Source organism: Tursiops truncatus, chromosome 1 (genome assembly GCF_011762595.2).
Source record: "Tursiops truncatus isolate mTurTru1 chromosome 1, mTurTru1.mat.Y, whole genome shotgun sequence".
In the NCBI taxonomy this organism is placed as follows: domain Eukaryota; kingdom Metazoa; phylum Chordata; class Mammalia; order Artiodactyla; family Delphinidae; genus Tursiops; species Tursiops truncatus.
Window position 1 is genome coordinate 108,120,576 of NC_047034.1, and position 18,631 is coordinate 108,139,206.

At 37.0% G+C, this 18,631-nt stretch overlaps 1 protein-coding gene and 1 long non-coding RNA gene across 3 annotated transcripts in view; one reads left to right on the plus strand and one right to left on the minus strand.

Moving 5' to 3' along the window:
• Nucleotides 1–18,631, plus strand: part of LOC109547361 (uncharacterized) — a 205,706-nt gene that overhangs the window by 169,432 nt on the left and 17,643 nt on the right. For both annotated transcript variants that reach the window (XR_012323962.1, XR_012323961.1), the window contains exons 5-6: nucleotides 14,264–14,451; nucleotides 16,568–16,652. This is a non-coding gene — a long non-coding RNA (uncharacterized lncRNA). The remainder of the gene's footprint in view (nucleotides 1–14,263; nucleotides 14,452–16,567; nucleotides 16,653–18,631) is intronic.
• The window catches only part of CLCA1 (chloride channel accessory 1), a 51,650-nt gene continuing 45,673 nt past the window's right edge, over nucleotides 12,655–18,631 (minus strand). Inside the window, exons 12-15 of the mRNA XM_004322347.4 lie at nucleotides 17,854–18,115; nucleotides 16,635–16,805; nucleotides 14,185–14,424; nucleotides 12,655–13,340 (exon numbers count right to left, since the gene is read on the minus strand). Of these exons, the coding sequence (XP_004322395.1) occupies nucleotides 12,952–13,340; nucleotides 14,185–14,424; nucleotides 16,635–16,805; nucleotides 17,854–18,115 (1,062 nt within the window). The 3' untranslated portion in view covers nucleotides 12,655–12,951. The remainder of the gene's footprint in view (nucleotides 13,341–14,184; nucleotides 14,425–16,634; nucleotides 16,806–17,853; nucleotides 18,116–18,631) is intronic.

Below are 18,631 nucleotides of genomic sequence, written 5' to 3' on the forward strand. Positions count from 1 at the left end.
ATTAAGAGAAAAAAATTAAACCTAGTATTTAAAATTATCGCTTAAATATAAGGTGAAAAGAATAATGTCAGGACTACTAGGTCTCAGATCACCTGATACACACTGTAAAAATACTCTTGAAGGAAATTCTCCAGCAAAAAGCAAAATAAATAAAGTCAGTAAGAACTAAACGTGAGTAAATAATTTAGTAAAATTTCTTTTCTAAGCAAGCAATGAGCAACAACAACAAAAATCTATGAATTCATAATTTAAATGCTAGGAAATACCAACATGAGGGAGGTTGGTATTGGAGTCCAGAGAGACACAAGAGCCTGCTAAGGCATTTCTGTTGGAAGTGAAGGGGAGAGGGGACTATAAATATTGCTTTCATATTACTGTAGGAAATAAATACATAAATAATAAATATAAAAATGGGTCTTAATTAGTTGAGATAACCACCAGAAGACTAAAATCATAATGTATGATTTTCAAACCAGCAGAGTAAAATTCAGTTTATCTAATGGAAGTTAGTAAAGAAGGGGAAGAGAAGAAACAAGAACAATATGTAAAATAGAAAATATGAAGGAAGATGGTAGAAATAATTTCTAACAAATAAACCTATGTGAATTCGTTAAACTCATTTTTGGTAAGACAGGGACTCTCAACTTAGATTTTGAAAAGATGTAATAATATGCGATTCATAGAGATACACTTAAAATGATAATGTTATAACCATTCCAAAATTATCTATGTGTAAAAGAAAATGTAAGAAAGGTAGGATATTTGTAACAGGTAATGAAAAAGACAAAATCAGTTGATCCTGAATGATTTTATTTTACCTCATTATAACTTTCCGTGGTAGCTCAGAGATTGCAATCTCTGTCCTAACAGAACCCCTTGTCTTTACCCTAATTCATCCCAATATATTCTGCACTGATTTTTCTCAATAAAACATGATCTTGTCCTGCTGCAGCTTTTTTACTATCATTTCCCCATTGCCTGCTGGCTAAAGTCCAAGATCTTTGACATTTTCTTCAAAACCTTCCTCCGAGGCTTAGCTACTTCCTCATTACCTTCCTAATCCTCAGTTTCGTGCCCTCTCCTCTTCTGGCTTTGAATATACAGAAATGTTTTCCTTTTATTCTTTATGGTCCCATAATTACATGATACCATATCACATCACATTAAATTACTTTGTCTCCCTGACTAAACTGTAAACCCCTGGAAGAGCAGGGACCATGTAGTTCCAGACTCCAGCAAGATGCCTGTCATACACTACAAGTTGTGCTCAATGAATAAATGAATCCGAGTCAACAAATATTATGTTCCAAGAGCTAGACAGTGTTAGACTCAGACCAATAGGTAAGAAACAAAAATTTAGGAATTAGGTTCTTGTATAAAGGTTACAATGAATGTTTCTTTTTTTTTCAGCTCAAAAAAGAGAATTATTTTCTGAAGTATTAACTATATTGTATGAATATTTTAAACAGCACTCTTTGGTTGCATGTGACAGAAAACCAACTCACATATGTTAGTTAAATATTTATTTGTTTGTTTGTTTGTTTGAAGGATATTGGGCATATCTCACATAGCACTGCAAAGGTGAGGTAGCCCTAAAAGAACTCAGAACCAGCTCTACTGCAGATTACCCAGGAACCAATACAGAATCAGTTTTGCTGGCAACTTTGTATACCTAGATCAGATTCTGAAAATATCTGGGGGATGATTTCCTAAAGTCTGAGATGGTCCCAAGGTGAAAACACCCTGTTTGGCAGATGCATTAGGCTGCTATATAGGCTGTTTTGGGAGAACCAGTCTCAGCCAATCTGATATTCCTTGTTATTATTTGTATGGGTATATGGTAGCCTTGATTGTCTGGCATCAATCAGGAATTAATACTGTCATGGAACTTTCCAGATAACTGAAGCCTAACTCACTTAGTTTGAAAACTTAATTTTAACTCTTCATGCCTATCTTTCTAAAAGAGAATATATTAAATAGAATGTATTGAGGATAACTTGGGTAATGTAATGAGGCATGAGTGAATGCAGGTGGCAAGAGTCTTTATGAATGCCCGCCAGTGGGCACCAGCATCATATACTCCAATCTTTATCCAAAGGGACAAATTTTTATTAAGGCACACAAATATTTTTACAGAAGGGAAGTGCCAGATTTAAATTTTTTTTAGAAATTCATTCCAGATAAATTAATACAGTAATCAGTTATAGGGAAAGGGAAAGAAGAAAGCTCATATGCTTCTTGTCCTCCCTGAGTGTTTTATGGGCTTGCTTCTCTGTGACATCTTCTATTTCATATTAGAATTAGTTTAATTGTACACTTGGGATCATTATTCTGTAAATCAACTTTGAGCTCTTCTCTGGAGACCAATACAAGGTACTTGGAAATTTGCTAATCTCTAGGTGTGTGTATTGGCCCCTGAAGGCACTGCTGAGATGTTGTCCATATGCTGCAGAAATGTATATTCTCCATTTTCCTCATTTCTGGCTCTTTTCTGCCTTCCCAGGGCCCATTCTTTGTTGCCATTTTTTTTTCTTTTAGCTACCCTCTGTGCCGTGCGGGATCTTAGTTCCCCGACCGGGGATTGAACCCACATCCCCTGCAGTGGAAGTGCGAAGTCTTAACCACTGAACCACCAGGAAAGTCCCTTTGTTGCCATTTTGAGTTTCTGGCATCACCTTTCTTTTTTTGTTTCTCAACATGTTTTGGCATTTGTATTATGTAGATTTTTTTATAATATGTAAAAATCTTTTTTCTGATTATAAATGTTTATTATAAAAAGAAATTGGAAAATATTAAAGGTTTAAAGAAGGAAACTTTAATTACCTATTACTATATGTATATGTGTGTGTGTGTGTGTGTGTGTGTGTGTGTGTATAACCATGCTGTGTATTCAAATTTTCAATTTTGTAAACATTTAAAAATTGTAGGTATTATAAGCATTCTACCACAAAACTGTTTTGGGGGCTTCTCTGGTGTTGCAGTGGTTAAGAATCCGCCTGCCAATGCAGGGGACATGGGTTCCAGCCCCAGTCTGGGAAGATCCCACATGCCGTGGAGCAACTAAGCCTGTGGGCCACAATTACTGAGCCTGTGCTCTAGAGCCCATTAGCCACAACTACTGAAGCCTGCGTGCCTAGAGCCCATGCTCCGCAACAGAAGAATCCACCACAATGAGAAGCCTGCGCACCACAACGAAGACACAACACAGCCAAAAATAAATAAATAAATAAAAATTTAAAATATATATATATATATAATTTAAAATAAAACTGTTTTGGAATGAGAATGAAGATGGAGATGATGAGATAACTAATATTGACTTAGTGATTCTTCTGTTCCAGGCCCTCTTCTAACCACTCTTCTTATATTCATTCAGTTAAGCTTCACATCAATCCTATGATGCCTTCATTTTATACTACAGGTAAAGTAGCGGTAGTACAGAGAGTAACTTGGCCAATGTTCCATAACTAGTGAGAGGATATGTATTTTTAAAGCATTTTCTTATATCAAGAAATATTTCAGAAGCCCAAATGATTGAGTAAAGTTTCATCACATGAATACAACATAATTTACTATTATTGTTAGACATTGCTATTATTTCCCATTTGGGTATCTTTCAGAGGATGCTGCTGTGAATAACTTGGTTGGCAATTTTATTTATTTCCTTATGATAGATACTGTTTGTAAACTGATGTGTTAAGGAGAGAAAATTTTTTTGGCTCTTGACATTGCCAATTACTTTCTAGAATGTCACTGCCCATTTATGAAATGGTATATGAGAGTTCATGAAATGGTATATGAGAGTATATACCTCATTACACTTTACAAATAATATACATATAAACACTATATATGTATATATTTTTTATTTAGTAACAAGGATTTTATTGTTATTGCTGTCATTGTTGTTGCCAGTCGACGGGGTTGCTCACAGCACTTCTCTACCCTCATTCTCAGATGAGGAAATTGAGTGAACCCTAGTGCTTATGATCTTCTGTTTGTTACTCTTGGTTACCTTTGTCACTGTTTATCATTCAGGACCACTGATTCACTACCAGGTATGCATATTTGATACTTGTTTCCACATAGATCCAATTCTATCCAGTAGTAAAACAGAGCAACAAAACTAACTAGACAACTAGGTCATGCTATACTAGCAAATTTGATCCACATACTAACCAGCATTAAAACAAAAAACAAAACAAACAAGCAAGCTAGACAATAAACTCTGTACTTTGGTAGCAAATTTGATTGACACTCAATTCCAAAGTTAATAGCCATGTTGACAACCGTCCCTTCTAACAGTTTTGTGAGTCAGCAGGGTTTTACCCTTATTTCCTGGTTCCTGGCCTTACTGTATGTGTAGATAAGGAAGGTATATAGGACATTGAATTAAATGTAAAATATTTCCTCATATGGAACCTTGGCTACATGATGAAAACAATTAGATCTAAAATGGGAACCTTTAAAAATTCTTTTCTGAAAAATAAAATGTAAGAAAAACTGGTTAATGTGAGATTTTAGTTATGTCTGATAAATGAAAATGCTATTAAAGTCCCCTGTACTATTATTCTAAAAATATTTATTGATTGCCTTGTCTGGATCACTTGGCTTAGTTCCACCTGCCTTCAAGTAGACCTCACTAATATAGTGATGGATCTATATATAGAGAGAGATAGACGGTTCAAAGTAGCAAAACTTTCTGGGTTCACCACAGCTAACATCATACTCAATGGTGAAAAGTTGAAAGCATTTCCTCTAAGACCAGGAACAAGACAAGGATGCCCACCCCTGCCACTTTTATTCAACATAGTTTTGGAAGTTGTAACCACAGCAATCAGAGAAGAAAAAGAAATAAAAGGAATCCAAATTGGAAAAGAAAAGTAAAACTGTCACTGTTTGCAGACGACATGATGCTATATGTAGAAAATCCTAAAGACATTACCAGAAAACTACTAAGGCTCATCAATGAATTTGGTAAAGTTTCTGGATACAAAATTAATATACAGAAATCTGTTGCATTTGTGTACACTAACAATGAAAGATCAAAAAGAGAAATTAAGGAAACAATCCCATTTACCATTGCATAACAGTATGGAGGTTCCTTAAAAAACTGAAAATAGTGTTACCATATGATCATGCAATCCCACTCCTAGGCATATATCTGGAGGAAACATAATTCAAAAAGATATATGCACCCCCAATGTTCATAGCAGCACTATTTACAATAGCCAAGACTTGGAAGCCACCTGAATCTCCATAGAGAAATGAATGGATAAAGAAGTTGTGTATATATATGCAATGGAATATTACTCAGCCATAAAAAGGAATAAAATAATGCCATTTGGATGGACCTAGAGATTATCACATTAAGTGAAGTAAGACAGAGAAAGACAAATATCTTATGATATCACTTATATGTGAAATCTAAAAAAAGTGATATAAATGAACTTATTTACAAAACAGAAATAGACTCACAGACATAGAAAACAGATTTATGGTTACCTAAGGGAATAGTGGGGATGGGGGGAAGATAAATTAGGAGTTTCAGATTAACATATACACACTAATATATAAAAAATAAACAACAAGGACCAACTATATAGCACAGGGAGCTATATTCAATATCTTGTAATAACCTATAGTGGAAAAGAATCTGAAAAAGAATAGATACATATTTTTATATATATATAAATGTATTCAGTTATATATATTTCTGAATCACTTTGCTGTACACCCTCAAACTAACACGACATTGTAAATTAACTATACTTCAATATAAAAGGTCACACAGTATTAATGTAGTAAATGTGAATATGAATAAACTTTAGATTTTCCCTATTTTGTGGACAAAAAAAACACAGAAAAGAAACAACAACAACAAAAACCTTCCTGAGTTCAAAATTCTGACTCTATCACTAACCAGCTGTGTGACCTTACTAAATTTGTTGGCCCCTCTTTGCCTCAGCTTTCTCATTTGTCAAATGTAAATAATATTACCAACCTCAAAGGGGTTCTGTGAAATAAAAATAATATAGCAGAAATTCTCAGAGCAGTATCGGACACTTAGTAAGAGTTAAGTAAATGTTAGCTATTCTTATTATTAGTATTAGTTAATAATAAATATTATTGTTATTATTATTATATGTATTCTAATTATTACTGCAACGAAAAGTTGCTTGTAACTTCTCTCTTAATCAGGCTGTTTTTTGAATAGCACTAGTATAATTGCAGCTATGTTTCTAGAGCCAGCCTGCCAAAGAATCAACTTGGAAATGCTTCTTGGCTATGGGAAAAAGAATACCTGAAAATCTGAGGCTTGTACACTACTGGCCCAGTTCATGTAGCTGGGCTTCTGTTCTCCAGATTGATCTCCAGGTTTTGACTAACTCTGGTTTAATAACTACTTAAGTCACTTACCAACTAAGATTGCAGGCAAATTACTTAACTCTGAGCCTTAGTTGCCCATCTGTACTGCCTTTCGATATGACATCCTTTCCCTTTAGAGGGCCCTGCTCTTGCCCTCTGCTGGCTCTGCCTTTCCTAGGGCTAGCTTCATGGGCTTGAGACCTGTGTAGTCATATATGGCCCTGCACTCAGAAAAGTTCTATGCTTGATTTAATGCTCTGCTGTAGTTGCCTTAAAATTCTTAATTTTTGTCTTTGAACTTAAGTTTTGTAAATAGCGTCTGATGGAACAGTGGATCATGCATTTAAGCAAAAGAGATACATGCAATATGTGTGTCCACCACTTCTTGCCACTCCATTTGTATATAGCATTCATGATGTCCATGAGCAAAAATTCACGTGAGCTCACAAAGCGTTGGATTTCAGCAAGACTCAAAGTGAGTATAAGGTAAACACGTTATGTCTATGACTAAGTAGGTGGTGCCCTGACTAAGTAGGTGGTGCCCTGACAGCCTGAAGAGGCTGTGCTTTCAGTTTAATCCAGAACTTTGAATGCAGAAAGAAGGCAATGACATTCCAAGAAACACAAACAACCAAGAAACTGTATCATATCCTTTCTTATTCATGTTATTTCCCTTTGTTAACCAACTACTTATATTGATAAATGATGACATAGAATGAAAGGGGAAAATAGAGCAACCCATAGTTCCTTTTCCTTTTAGTCCTTCCTTACTCACCAGTGAGCCAAAGGTAGAGAGCTGGCAAGCAAGATGTGAAATAAAAACACTTGAGTTAATTTTGTGCAATGTTTTCACTATTTTGGCAAGAATGAAATACATATGTATGTATGAGTTATAAAATTGTGTATAAATTGTGTATTCCACATACATGTTAAATGCTCTTATATGTGCATCTAGAACCAGCATTGCACAATATAAAGATGAATGGTAAAAGTCACACGAATACTTTACAATTGTAATTTTTAGAATTTAGAACAGCTTTAAATAACGAATAAAATTACCATGACAAGCCAAGAAAGGTTATGGAAGAAAGGAAAAACTTTATATTTTAGTAGCTTTAATAATAAAGTTTGACTGCTACTTAAACAAGGGGTCCTGCATTTTCATTTTGCACTTGGTCCTCCAAATTATGTAGCTCATCCTTTCTGTGGAGTAAGGAGTCCACAGGGCCAAGAGATTGTGCCCATCCAGTGAGTAACCCCCTTCCCCCTCCCCTTCTAGAACACACTACACATGCCTGAAATCTGAAATTCCCTGATAAATAACCGATCTTTCTTCCATGGTCTGCATGGGCCAGAACTAACTTGGGTGCCAGGGTCAGTTTTCCCCAGGGCAGATTGCATCAAAGGTGTGTGCATTTTCAGGCTTGAGAGAAGAACAAAGGACAGCTGTTGATGTGCTGTATGGGTTGAGAGGGCCATACCCATGTACGTGAGGTCCCTCAAGGTGAGGACTGGAGTCGGGGAGGGTAGGAAGAAAAAAGGGTGCTCCATGGCCCATCTGTTCCTGAGCTGCCATGTTCCAGCATGACATTGAGAGGGGTCTAAGAATTTTAAATTTGAATCTGGCCTTTCAAGTCATAATGAAAGTGTATTTGTCAAGATAGGAGATAAACACATTTAATAGATTGTTAGCCTGATTTATATTTGCATATTTAGAGACTTGGTATGTTGATCTCCATTTATACCTTTGCCTTAGTCTTCTCAAATACTGGGGGGGGGCTCTGGATGTAAATATGTAAAGCACTTAGTGCCTGACATTTAGTAAAAATCCAGTAAATGGTGGCTATTATCATTATCAGATAATATAGCAAATAATGATGTTAATAATGTAGCACCATTCTCTCCTTGGAAAGGCCCTACTCACCTGTGCCTGCCCTTACAACTCTTCTTCACCACCCAGTAGGTGGGGTGATAGTGGTAGTGTTAGTATTCTGCTTTCCAACCCCTAGATACTAATGCCTTGCTCGAAATAGACTGATTGCCTAGATCTTTAAAGTGCTGCCTCAGGTCCCACAACCATGCCCTGTGAGTAGGATTAGCTGAGGCCCAGTGCCTACCTGAATCATGCATGAGCTTGTTATGCCCTCTGCAGTTTGAATTGTGCTGTCCATTCTGCAGCTCCTCATATGCTTTTTGTCTTTTTTCCTAATGAATTTGGAATTACTTTGAAATTTAGGAAAATATTTATCTCTGTAATAATTAAAATAGGCTAAGAAGAACCACCTAAGATTTCCCTTTTTGCACTGGATGCCGGGAACCAGGTAAAATAGATTTTTCTCAATTACTATAACTATGCATTGCTTAGGCTTTCTAATTCAATGAATTTCCTGTCCTCATTATTTAGTTCTTACCTGGATTGTCATCTTTGTTTCTGTGACATTTTATTATAAGCCTCCTTGAACACTGTTTTGTTGATTAATCTTCTCTTTCTTTGTTTTAATGAATCATTCTAACAAACACGCTTTGGAAAGCATGTTATTTGGAAATATTTTGGCATTTCTTCAAAAGTCTAAAATGTAGAATTGTTTCGGGGCAGGTGGAATCCATTGAGGTCATATGTCAGGTAGTTTTTTTTAGGCATAATTTTTAAAAACATAGTGCTTATATTCTCTCTCTCTCTCTCTCTCTCTCATTCTTTTGCTGGTATTGATATCAACAGGCTATCAATGAGTGAATGAAAAGAATTAGATCCCTAGAATCACCCCAGAGTGCATCTGGCAGTAGATTTTGCCCAACATGTAATATGTAGTAGTATTTGGAGAAACAGAGATTTGATTAAGGTCATTTTGTTTCTTTTCTTTTGCTTGGTTTTCCCTCTTTATTTTGTACTTATTGCCAGACATCATGAAAGTGGAAGCATCACTTCCTCTGGCAGACACTACATGTGAATTAGCTACAAAACCATGGATTCTTAAAATAGATGCTTCCCCTAAAATAGTGCCTACATACTGTGTATGTTAATTGTCTACTTGCTTGTTTACATGCTGACCAGCTATAAAATTCTTGAGAGCAAAAACCGTACCTGGCTTGCTTACCCATTTTATACTTGTCATCTAACGGAGTGCTTAGGATACAACGTAGGTACTTTAAAATATATGTTGAATGGATAAATGACAGTCTCAAGCACACAGACAATATGCTTAATGCAAAGCTAGGGATTTTCAGAGAAGGTGTGATGAGAAGATAATTCAATGAGGGAGTTGAAGGGGTTGTCAAGGGAGGACTTGAAGTGACACACCAAGACATTTAGGGGCTGAATAGAGAAGGAGATTATGGACTAGGTAAAAAGAGGCAATCAAATGATAAGAGGTCATCATAAAATTATAAAGCCAGTTCCATGGGGTAGTAAGTAAACAACTCAGAGGATGTGTGACTAGAATAAGATATGAGATTTTAAGATTTCATAGGTAGAGCTGTTCTAGGCATTACTATGTCTAGATTGTGTCCTTGGAAGTATTAGGTCAAACCATATGGAATTGCCAATATTCTCCCATTTTTTATTTATGATCTAGTCCAGTAGTTTGCTAACATTTAATGGAGATAGGGTGAAGATCAAGGAATTTTGAAGCTAATATATTGATTGACTCATTCATATAGACTCTGATACCAGGCAGAGTGATTTTAGGAGGTAAGGGGGAAAGAGTGTTGTAACTCAACAGTGAAGACAAAGGATGAAGGATGGCATAGATCAATGACGAAGGATGGAGGCTTAAAAAATGATACAATAGGAGTAATGGCCTAGTTTGGAAGTTGCAAAGGGGAGCTTGGAGAATACTTCTCTCAATCAACCCCTGGTACTTGGGTATTGGGAGAAGGAGCATCCTCTTGTAGAGAAAAGGGAGTCCTCCAATAAGAGTTCAGGCTCAGTTAAGTAAAGGAGGCAGAGAAGACATTCACAGAGGAAGCAGGATAAAGCTGTGGTTCCAGAGGAGAAAGTCTAGGAAGGACACAGGCCTTTATTTGAAACTCCTAAGAGAACAATGCCTAGAATATATTCATCACATTTACCCACCTACTTAATTCACTGATCAGAAACTAAAAAAAAAAAAAAAAAAAACTAAGGTCATTATAGGGTAATGATGGCATAAAGCAAGATTTTGGTTTATTTTTATCACGTTTGACGATCCAGATCCATTTTGCAACAAGCTGCTTTATAATCCAGAACACATAAGAATGTTTTCCTCACTGTTCTCTATTTTGTCTTACCTACATGCTGACATTTATCTCTTTTCCTTGAAGTATCATCATACATTCCTGTGCAGTTCCCCACTGTATCCCAAGGTGCATCCCATTAAATTCACCCAAATGGGAAATTACAGTCTCAACGAGTGACTTCTTAGAAATTTTCCGGGCTAAACTGATGGCAACCATATTCTGTGGGGCTGAATTGGGGGCCTCAGACTCATTTGTCCACATGGGGCAGGTGCATGGCCCTCTAGTCAAGCATATGTCCTAGTTTCATTTTGTAACTTTAAGAGAAAGACTACAAGCTGATCCTCTGTCCATTTGGTTGACAAAGCACCTGGATGTGTCCTCAATAAACAATACTGAATTTTAGGACGTCACTGTCTTCCTTGCCTCAGAACTCTCTGCTGTTCTATTATAACAAACATACATAAGAAAAACTAGTCTTTCTTAGACTAAAGGACGTACAATCCATTCATTTCAAATTTTGTCTTTGGAGCAAACTCAAGAGCTATTTGCTAGTTTTGTATTGTTTGGGCCCCTGTATAATAGTCTTTCCTGAACAATGCCAGAGTGTATTGTAACACCACAGTGAAGGGTGATTACAGTGAAAGATGTGATCAGTGCTATATTAAACTTGTTGTGATTATTATATGGGTGTTCCTGAGGCTACTGTCCTTAACACCACAGTACCCTAATTTATTGAGGATCTGTAGATGAAACTTCACATGGGTCTCAACTAGAAAAAGCCATGCTCCTCCTGACCCTATGGTTTGTTTTTCACTTTAGACTCTGTAAATCTTTTTTTTTTTTCGGTACACGGGCCTCTCACTGTTGTGGCCTCTCCTGTTGTGGAGCACAGGCTCCGGACATGCAGGCTCAGCGGCCATGGCTCACGGGCCCAGGCGCTCCGCGGCATGTGGGGTCTTCCCGGACCAGGGCACGAACCCGTGTCCCCTGCATCGGCAGGCAGACTCTCAACCACTGCGCCACCAGGGAAGCCCAAGACTCTGTAAATCTTTGATGTGTGACCTGCCGATAGCAATTGAGCAGGACATTATATTTGGCCTTGGATATGCTGAAGCTTCCTCTAGTTTTTATTATATATTTACTTCATTTCTTTATTTTCTTAGTTTTTAAACATGTTTATTGTATGTATCTCTAAGATGCCTCAGATCCTATTTTGAAATCTTTGAATCTTCCTTTAAGGAAAATATGTAAATAAAGAAATAAATTTGGAGTCTATGTAGAAACAGTCTTCTAGATATTTTGTATTCAATCAGAGAGTCACCCGCACTTTAAACTAATTGTGCTAATGAACTGAGAACTTGAAACAACTTTCACAAGAGTACTTGGCCATGGAGGCACTGGAATGTGTGATTAGTCCTTGATGGGAACTGCCGTACTGCTAAGTCTATTTGTCCTTTTTCCTTTTTCTTCTCCTTCTCCTTTCATCTGTCATGACCATAGCCTCTTCCACCTTTATTTAGTCCTTCATGTAGTCTTCAAAACTCCCTCCTCCTGATACTTCTCAAGCATAGCACTGATTTATCCTCAAATGTTCTTTACGCCTATAAGAAAAAGGCCAAATCTTGCTCATCTTTTTGTACTCAGGGTCTAGCATAAGCCTGGAATATAGTAGTCATCTAATGAACATTTACTGAATGAACCGAATTGCATTACATAAAGTAATGCATATAAGGCATTAGTAGAGCACTTGGCACAAAGTACAAAATAAATGTTTATTTCTCAATCACTTTCCTTCACACCTGGCCTGAACCTACTTTCCTACTTCATGTCCCACCACTGTGGCTTTAGGGATCATCAACTCTTGTAATTGCATGCATATTACATACATTTCTATGCCTATGGAGCCCTTACCATGCTGTTATTTCTTTCTACAATGCAATCTCTTTCTTAAATGCATCATCTTTGCCCAAATCTAGTGAAAAGAAAACATAATTCTGGTGATGTTGGTCCAAATCTCCTCTATAACAAGCCATGCCTTTTATATTTAAATAGTTTGACCTGGTTGGGCCTTTCTGGAATCTTTCACATAGAATTACATGTTCTTTTATAACTGGCAAAGCTCCTTAAATCAAACTAAAACATACTTCCATTTATTGATGCAAGCACCCCTACTTTCTACTACTCAAAATCATTAATAAATGAGCAATAATTAAACTTTTGGATTTGACTAAGTAGTTTTTATACACATGTATCTGGTTGTTTAGCATTTTATTTCATTAAATTGCCTCATACAGGAAGTCTAAAATACATTTTATAAATTTTTATAATCAAAAAAAAGATGGATGATTTGTTTATTTTGGGGAAAACTCAGCCCAAGGCTACTGATAGCTGTAATTCCCCTAGCCACTTCCACATAATTTTTAAAATGTGAATGCCAGGAATGGTGCTGTTGGTATTAATATCAGGACAAGGAAGAGAAGGACTAGGTGTCTCTGGAGGAGTCTCTGGGGGAATAAACAAAGATACTTGTGCAATGTTAGAGATTTCTGACTTCAAGTTGACCTTATCAACAGCCTGTACAGCAATGAAGAGATCTGTGCCATTTGTAAAAGTGATGTTTTCTGGTTTAAACACAAAGACTTCCTCTGAGTTGGCCTCCTTTGGGCTGAGGTGAGTGGTGTTCACTTGAAGTGAATCATTGAACTTGTCTCTGAGATCAAGAATATTTGTGCTTATTCCAATGATGTACTTGTGAGCTTAAAAAAGAAAGAAAGAGAGAAAAAGGATGTGACTTGTAATTCTCAAGTCTTAAAAATTTTTTAAAAATCTGTTAGAAACAATATCACCATCCCATAAAATACCAATAAATAAATGTAATTGATGGTCCATATTTATAAGCATTAGTATCTTCTTTTACATTCTTATTTTTATATCCCGACAGAGTGATAAATGTAAAACTGGATCAGGCTTGACTTAAATAAAGACTAGGTCAGTATTTCTGGCCATAGCACCTGACTGAGAGAGGAGGTTAATTACCACTTATTATTTTATTATTTGTGCTTCTCAAACTTGACCGTACATACACATCATCCAGGGATCTTAAAATGCAGATTCTGTTTCAGTAGGTCTGGGGTGGGGCCTAAGGGTCCACATTTCTAACAAGCATTCATCTGATACCCATGCTGCAGTCCACAGACCATACTTTGAGAGGAAAACTCTGGTAGAATCTGAGATTTCTTCCAAAGGACAGCTCTGCTCCATAGATATCTATGATCTTTTCCCCATTCTCTCCAGGGGTCATTACTAAAAATGAGGTTTATTAAAGCAGCAAGCAAGATTGGCAAGATTGCCAAGCAAACGGCTTGGCAAGATTTCAGAAAAAAACTGAGGATTGCCTGTTCCTGGTTGAAACATCTTACACCCCTTTTGGCCAGTTTTTCAGATTCTAAACTTCTCATGTTTAAAAAACTTAAGCTTTCATTTCAGAGGATGTTCAAGATCCCTCCACATGCATCACCACATGCCTGCCTGCCTCACGCCCTCTACCTCTCTGCTTGGCTGCTAAACTCTTTTACAGGGCCCACACCACACTCTGCTTACCTCTTCCGTGATCATAATCATCCCCAGGAGCCGTCCAAGTCAGATTAATGAGACTGTCCCCTTGGATTTTTGCCTTCAGGTCAGTGATTTTACAAGGCGGAAAGAGATCAGGTATGGGAGCCTTTGGAACATCGGAGGCCACAAATGAACCTCCCGAGGACGTTCTGCTGAAACACACTTGCTTGCCTTGAAGATCATCCTTATTAATTTCAGGTCTTGGTGGATTCCATTTTACCTGACCTGCATTAAAAAATTCCTCAGTGCAAGGTAAACAACACCATGAAATGGCTATACTTCCCTCTGTTTTTTATTGTATTACCCTCTTTCTACCCTTTCCTTCTTTCCTCCCACACACAAAACTTACTTGAACCATTTGTTGTAAAGCTCCCAAATCAGGTTGCATCAGATGGAAAAAAAGCAAAGAGAGAATCACAGTTCTTTATCTCACATATATTTATTTCCTGGATATTTAGTGGAATAGCTTTCATAATTTATTTTTTGTAAATATACTTGTCCTGGAATTGTTTCTTTTCCCAACTTTTTGCTATCCTACTCTTAACCTGACACAAGGTCAGTTTAAATACTACCTCTGCTTTAAACGTTCTCAGACTTCCTCAAGCAATCTCTTCCACCTGGGTAACACTAGGGGTTTCATTGTCTTTCCTATTTATTTCTTAATCAATTATCTGGGCCTTCAAGAATTGCCTTGATTAATAATTCTGTGCATTTTTCTCTTTTTTCTCCATGTTTGTGTTTTGTCTTTCTTATTCGATTGTAGTTTCTCACAAAATGTTTTATGTTAGGGGTTCTAAAATTGTGTGCTTTTGAAAGACTTGATTTTCTCAATGAATGCATGGAAATCTAATTCATGTAGCAATCCCAATTTGCTTCACATTCTTGTTGAAAGGTTGTATAAAAATCATCCTGTAATTCTAAAAATACCCTGGCCTGCTCAATCAGTGGGATTCTCAGACTCTCTTTTCAATAAAAATATTCTGGAATACCTTAACATGGCATTACTCTGGTTTTACTTTCTCATAAACTCTTCTTCTTTAGCCCTTATAATCTTTTGTCTGTAAAGACAAATTGATCTTTATCCCCATTAACCTGGTCTTGGGCAAAGATGAAATGAATACTTTAGCAGGTTTAAGATTAATTCAATTCACCAGTAGAGAATGTCTTTCTTGGTATCAAGGCTCATCAAAGTATACGGGGAAGAGCATAGCTTCCCAGTGCCAAGTCGGGTGCTATCACTTTTAGTAATGTGGACCAATAACCTCTCTAGCCTCTGTTTCTCCATCTGTAAAATGGGATAATTAGGAGAATGAGCTATATTAATGTAAGTGTAACACTGAGCATGATGCTAGATATAGCAACTATACCCGTCTTCTCCTGACTTCTCTCCCTAACTCAACAAAAAGGGCAAAGGAGAATAAAATAAGCTGAAATATGTAAAAGAGCTTTGGAAGCAACGGTGTCTTTTAAAGCATTTTTTCCTATTATCACTTTTGCATGAGGACACACCACATGTCTCAGAATCCTCCCTTTACTGATCACACACTCAAGTAAAGAGGACAGTGTGAAGCTTCTTAGAAGAGCTTTTCTTACTACACACCAGCACTAGGACAAGACCTGTCCAGGACAGAATGCAGATTGATGGAAAACAAGTCCTGGAATCTATCAGGACTCAGTCTTGGACCTGATTCCAGCTCTAGTCCAGGACAAGTGTTCGTAACTAAGATTGGTGTGTCCACTTGCTTACATGTGGGCTCAGTATGCTATCTGTTATTAGGTTCGTCTACTATTCTCCCTAGTCTGAGCAGAAGAGAGGAGGAAAAGGAGACAGTGGGCTTTTGGTGATACTGATGCAGATAACAAGCCCCAAATTGTTATTTTTTGATTCTGTGGAAATGCCTATATCAGTAGAAAGAGCTTTATTATGAAATGTGTTAAGATTTATTTAAAATAATAACAAACATTTATTGAACACTTCTTATTTACCAGCAATAGCTTATTAGATGTATTTTCTTGTTTATTCCTCATAACCATCCCATGAGGTAGTTACCATTATTACCTATTTTACAAGTGAGGCAAATGAAGCACAAGAGATGACCAGGGTGGTCAAAATCTACGTTCAGTCTAGTGGTTTTCAACTGGGGGCTATGTTATTACCTAGAGGACAGTGAATGATGTCTGGAGACATTTTTAATTGTCATGACTGTGGGGGCCGCTTCTGGTATCTAGTGAATAGAGGCCGGAAATGCTGCTAAACATCCTACAATGCACAGGACTGCCCTTCACAACAAAGAATTATGTGGCCAAAATGTCAATAGTTACCAAGGTTGAGAAACCCTGATTTAAGTTTGTACCATTCTCTCCACAGGTTTAGTGGTTTTCATTTGATTCCAAGCCTTTTACTCAAGCCAAGGATGTTATTATAGATGACTTACCATTCTCGATCCAGCCAGGTATGTACATGGCTCTAGTTTGCTGGGGTATCCCCTTCTGAGTGGCTGTATCGACACCTCCCAGAGCCCACACTTTTACACTGTATCTACCATTTGTATCGTAAGCTGTAAAATACCTTGAATAGACACCATCATCCTTAGTAGCATCGGCACCTTGACAGGGAAATGAAGGAATTAATGAATATCCTAAAGGTAACTGGGCATTTGTATATTTCCAACTCATACATGGATTAAATTTTTTTAAAGCAAAGATAATCCAGTGTTATCTCCAAGAGAGTTTAGGATTTGACTATGTTAAGAATGAGGTATACTTCTTTTCCGTGTGTGTGTGTGTGTGTGTAATTTCATACGTGTACATCTTGTCTTCCTGAATTGTTGTCTTTTTTTGAACTCAGAGATCAATCATGTGCCTCTGTTACAACCAACATAGCACAAGGTAACTACTCAGTACGTATCTGTTGAACTGAATTCAATTACTATATGTTACTGGTGAGAAAAAAAAGTTATATGATTTTTTTTTTAATTTATGGCTTTTCACTAGGGTAGATTTAGGTGGGAAATTCATTTACAGAATTTGTTTTAATAAGGTTACTTGTTTCACAGTAGTCAAGTTCCTTCTAAAAATAAATGTAGAATTTTCTTTTTCTCTCCCTGTTTGACTTCTTAAATATAAAAATAATAGTTAGAATTTTCCCTTTGGGTGCAGGATAATATAGAATCTACGTAGATATGGGGGTCACATATAACTATACTTTAATCCAACTCTGCTGCTTTTTAAATGTGAAAGCCTGTTTCTTCATCTGTAATGTAGGGATAATATCTCCAAAGTGTGTGGTGAAGATTAAAAAATGAAGATCTATCTATCTACCTATCTATCCATCTGTCTAATCTTCACACAAACTCCTAACACAAAATATCTATTAATTTTCCTTCTTCACCTTTTGGGGGGTGTGGAATACCCACTGACAACTCCCTAGAGTCTGAGACTTCGGGGCTTTACAAAAGCTAAAGGTAGTCCCTTCCTCATGTTTTCCAACAATTTGAAATATAGGAATTGTGGGGTGGCAGAAATCTCCCCCAGCCAGAATCACAGTGCTGGACTTCCTGCTTCTAACTGTCCTCACCACAACATGCCCTCCTGCTGTTCCCTGGTTGCTTCTTGGAAAAGAAAGATATGTTCTTCAAGTTCTTGGGTGGTTACCTGCTCCGTTGTCCAATAATTCCAAAGTAACTGTTTTTCCATCCACTGATTCTATCAGGGCTGTGACCTTGGCCCTGAGAATTGGCAAGCTTCCTTGGTGAATCTTTGCATAAACTACCATAGGGCTAGGGAATTTGCCTGTGTCTTTGTTCATTTTAGAGGTCACTGTAACTGGAGGCAAGGTACCACTTGATGCACGGGAGGTGACAGTCAAAGTCAGGGTTTGTGAGCTTGCTTGTAGGCTGTATTTCCAAATGCCGACCTAGCCAAAAAAAATGGAGACATTTCCACTTAATAGCTTTAAGTGACACAGACCTGACTTCAATGCCACCTATAGGAAGAGCCCATCTAATACAAGTACATTACAAGTATATCTAAGAAGATTTTTGATACTCTCTCAGCCAAGGGAAACTTTGGTATATTTGGACTAAGTACATGGTTCTATTGCCAAGAAAATCCTAGTTGGGAAAAATGAGGTCTGAAAGTTGTGTCCTTATTATAGCCTTGGTTTCTCAAGAGCAGGATCAAATCGACAGATTCCTGAGGTAGAGGAAATAGTTTTCATGATGCCAAAGCTCTAGCTGCTGTGTAATTTGAAGGTTCTCCTTTTAGCACCTGGAGAAAATATCACCAACTTCCTTTTTCTTGACTTGCTGTCATACTGAGTGATTTCCACCGGATGGAGATTTTTCCTTGTTTTCTCTTTCATTCAATACTGGCTCTTTTTTAAGAAACCACCCTCATTTAAAAAGCTACAATTATTCTGTAAAAATTTTAT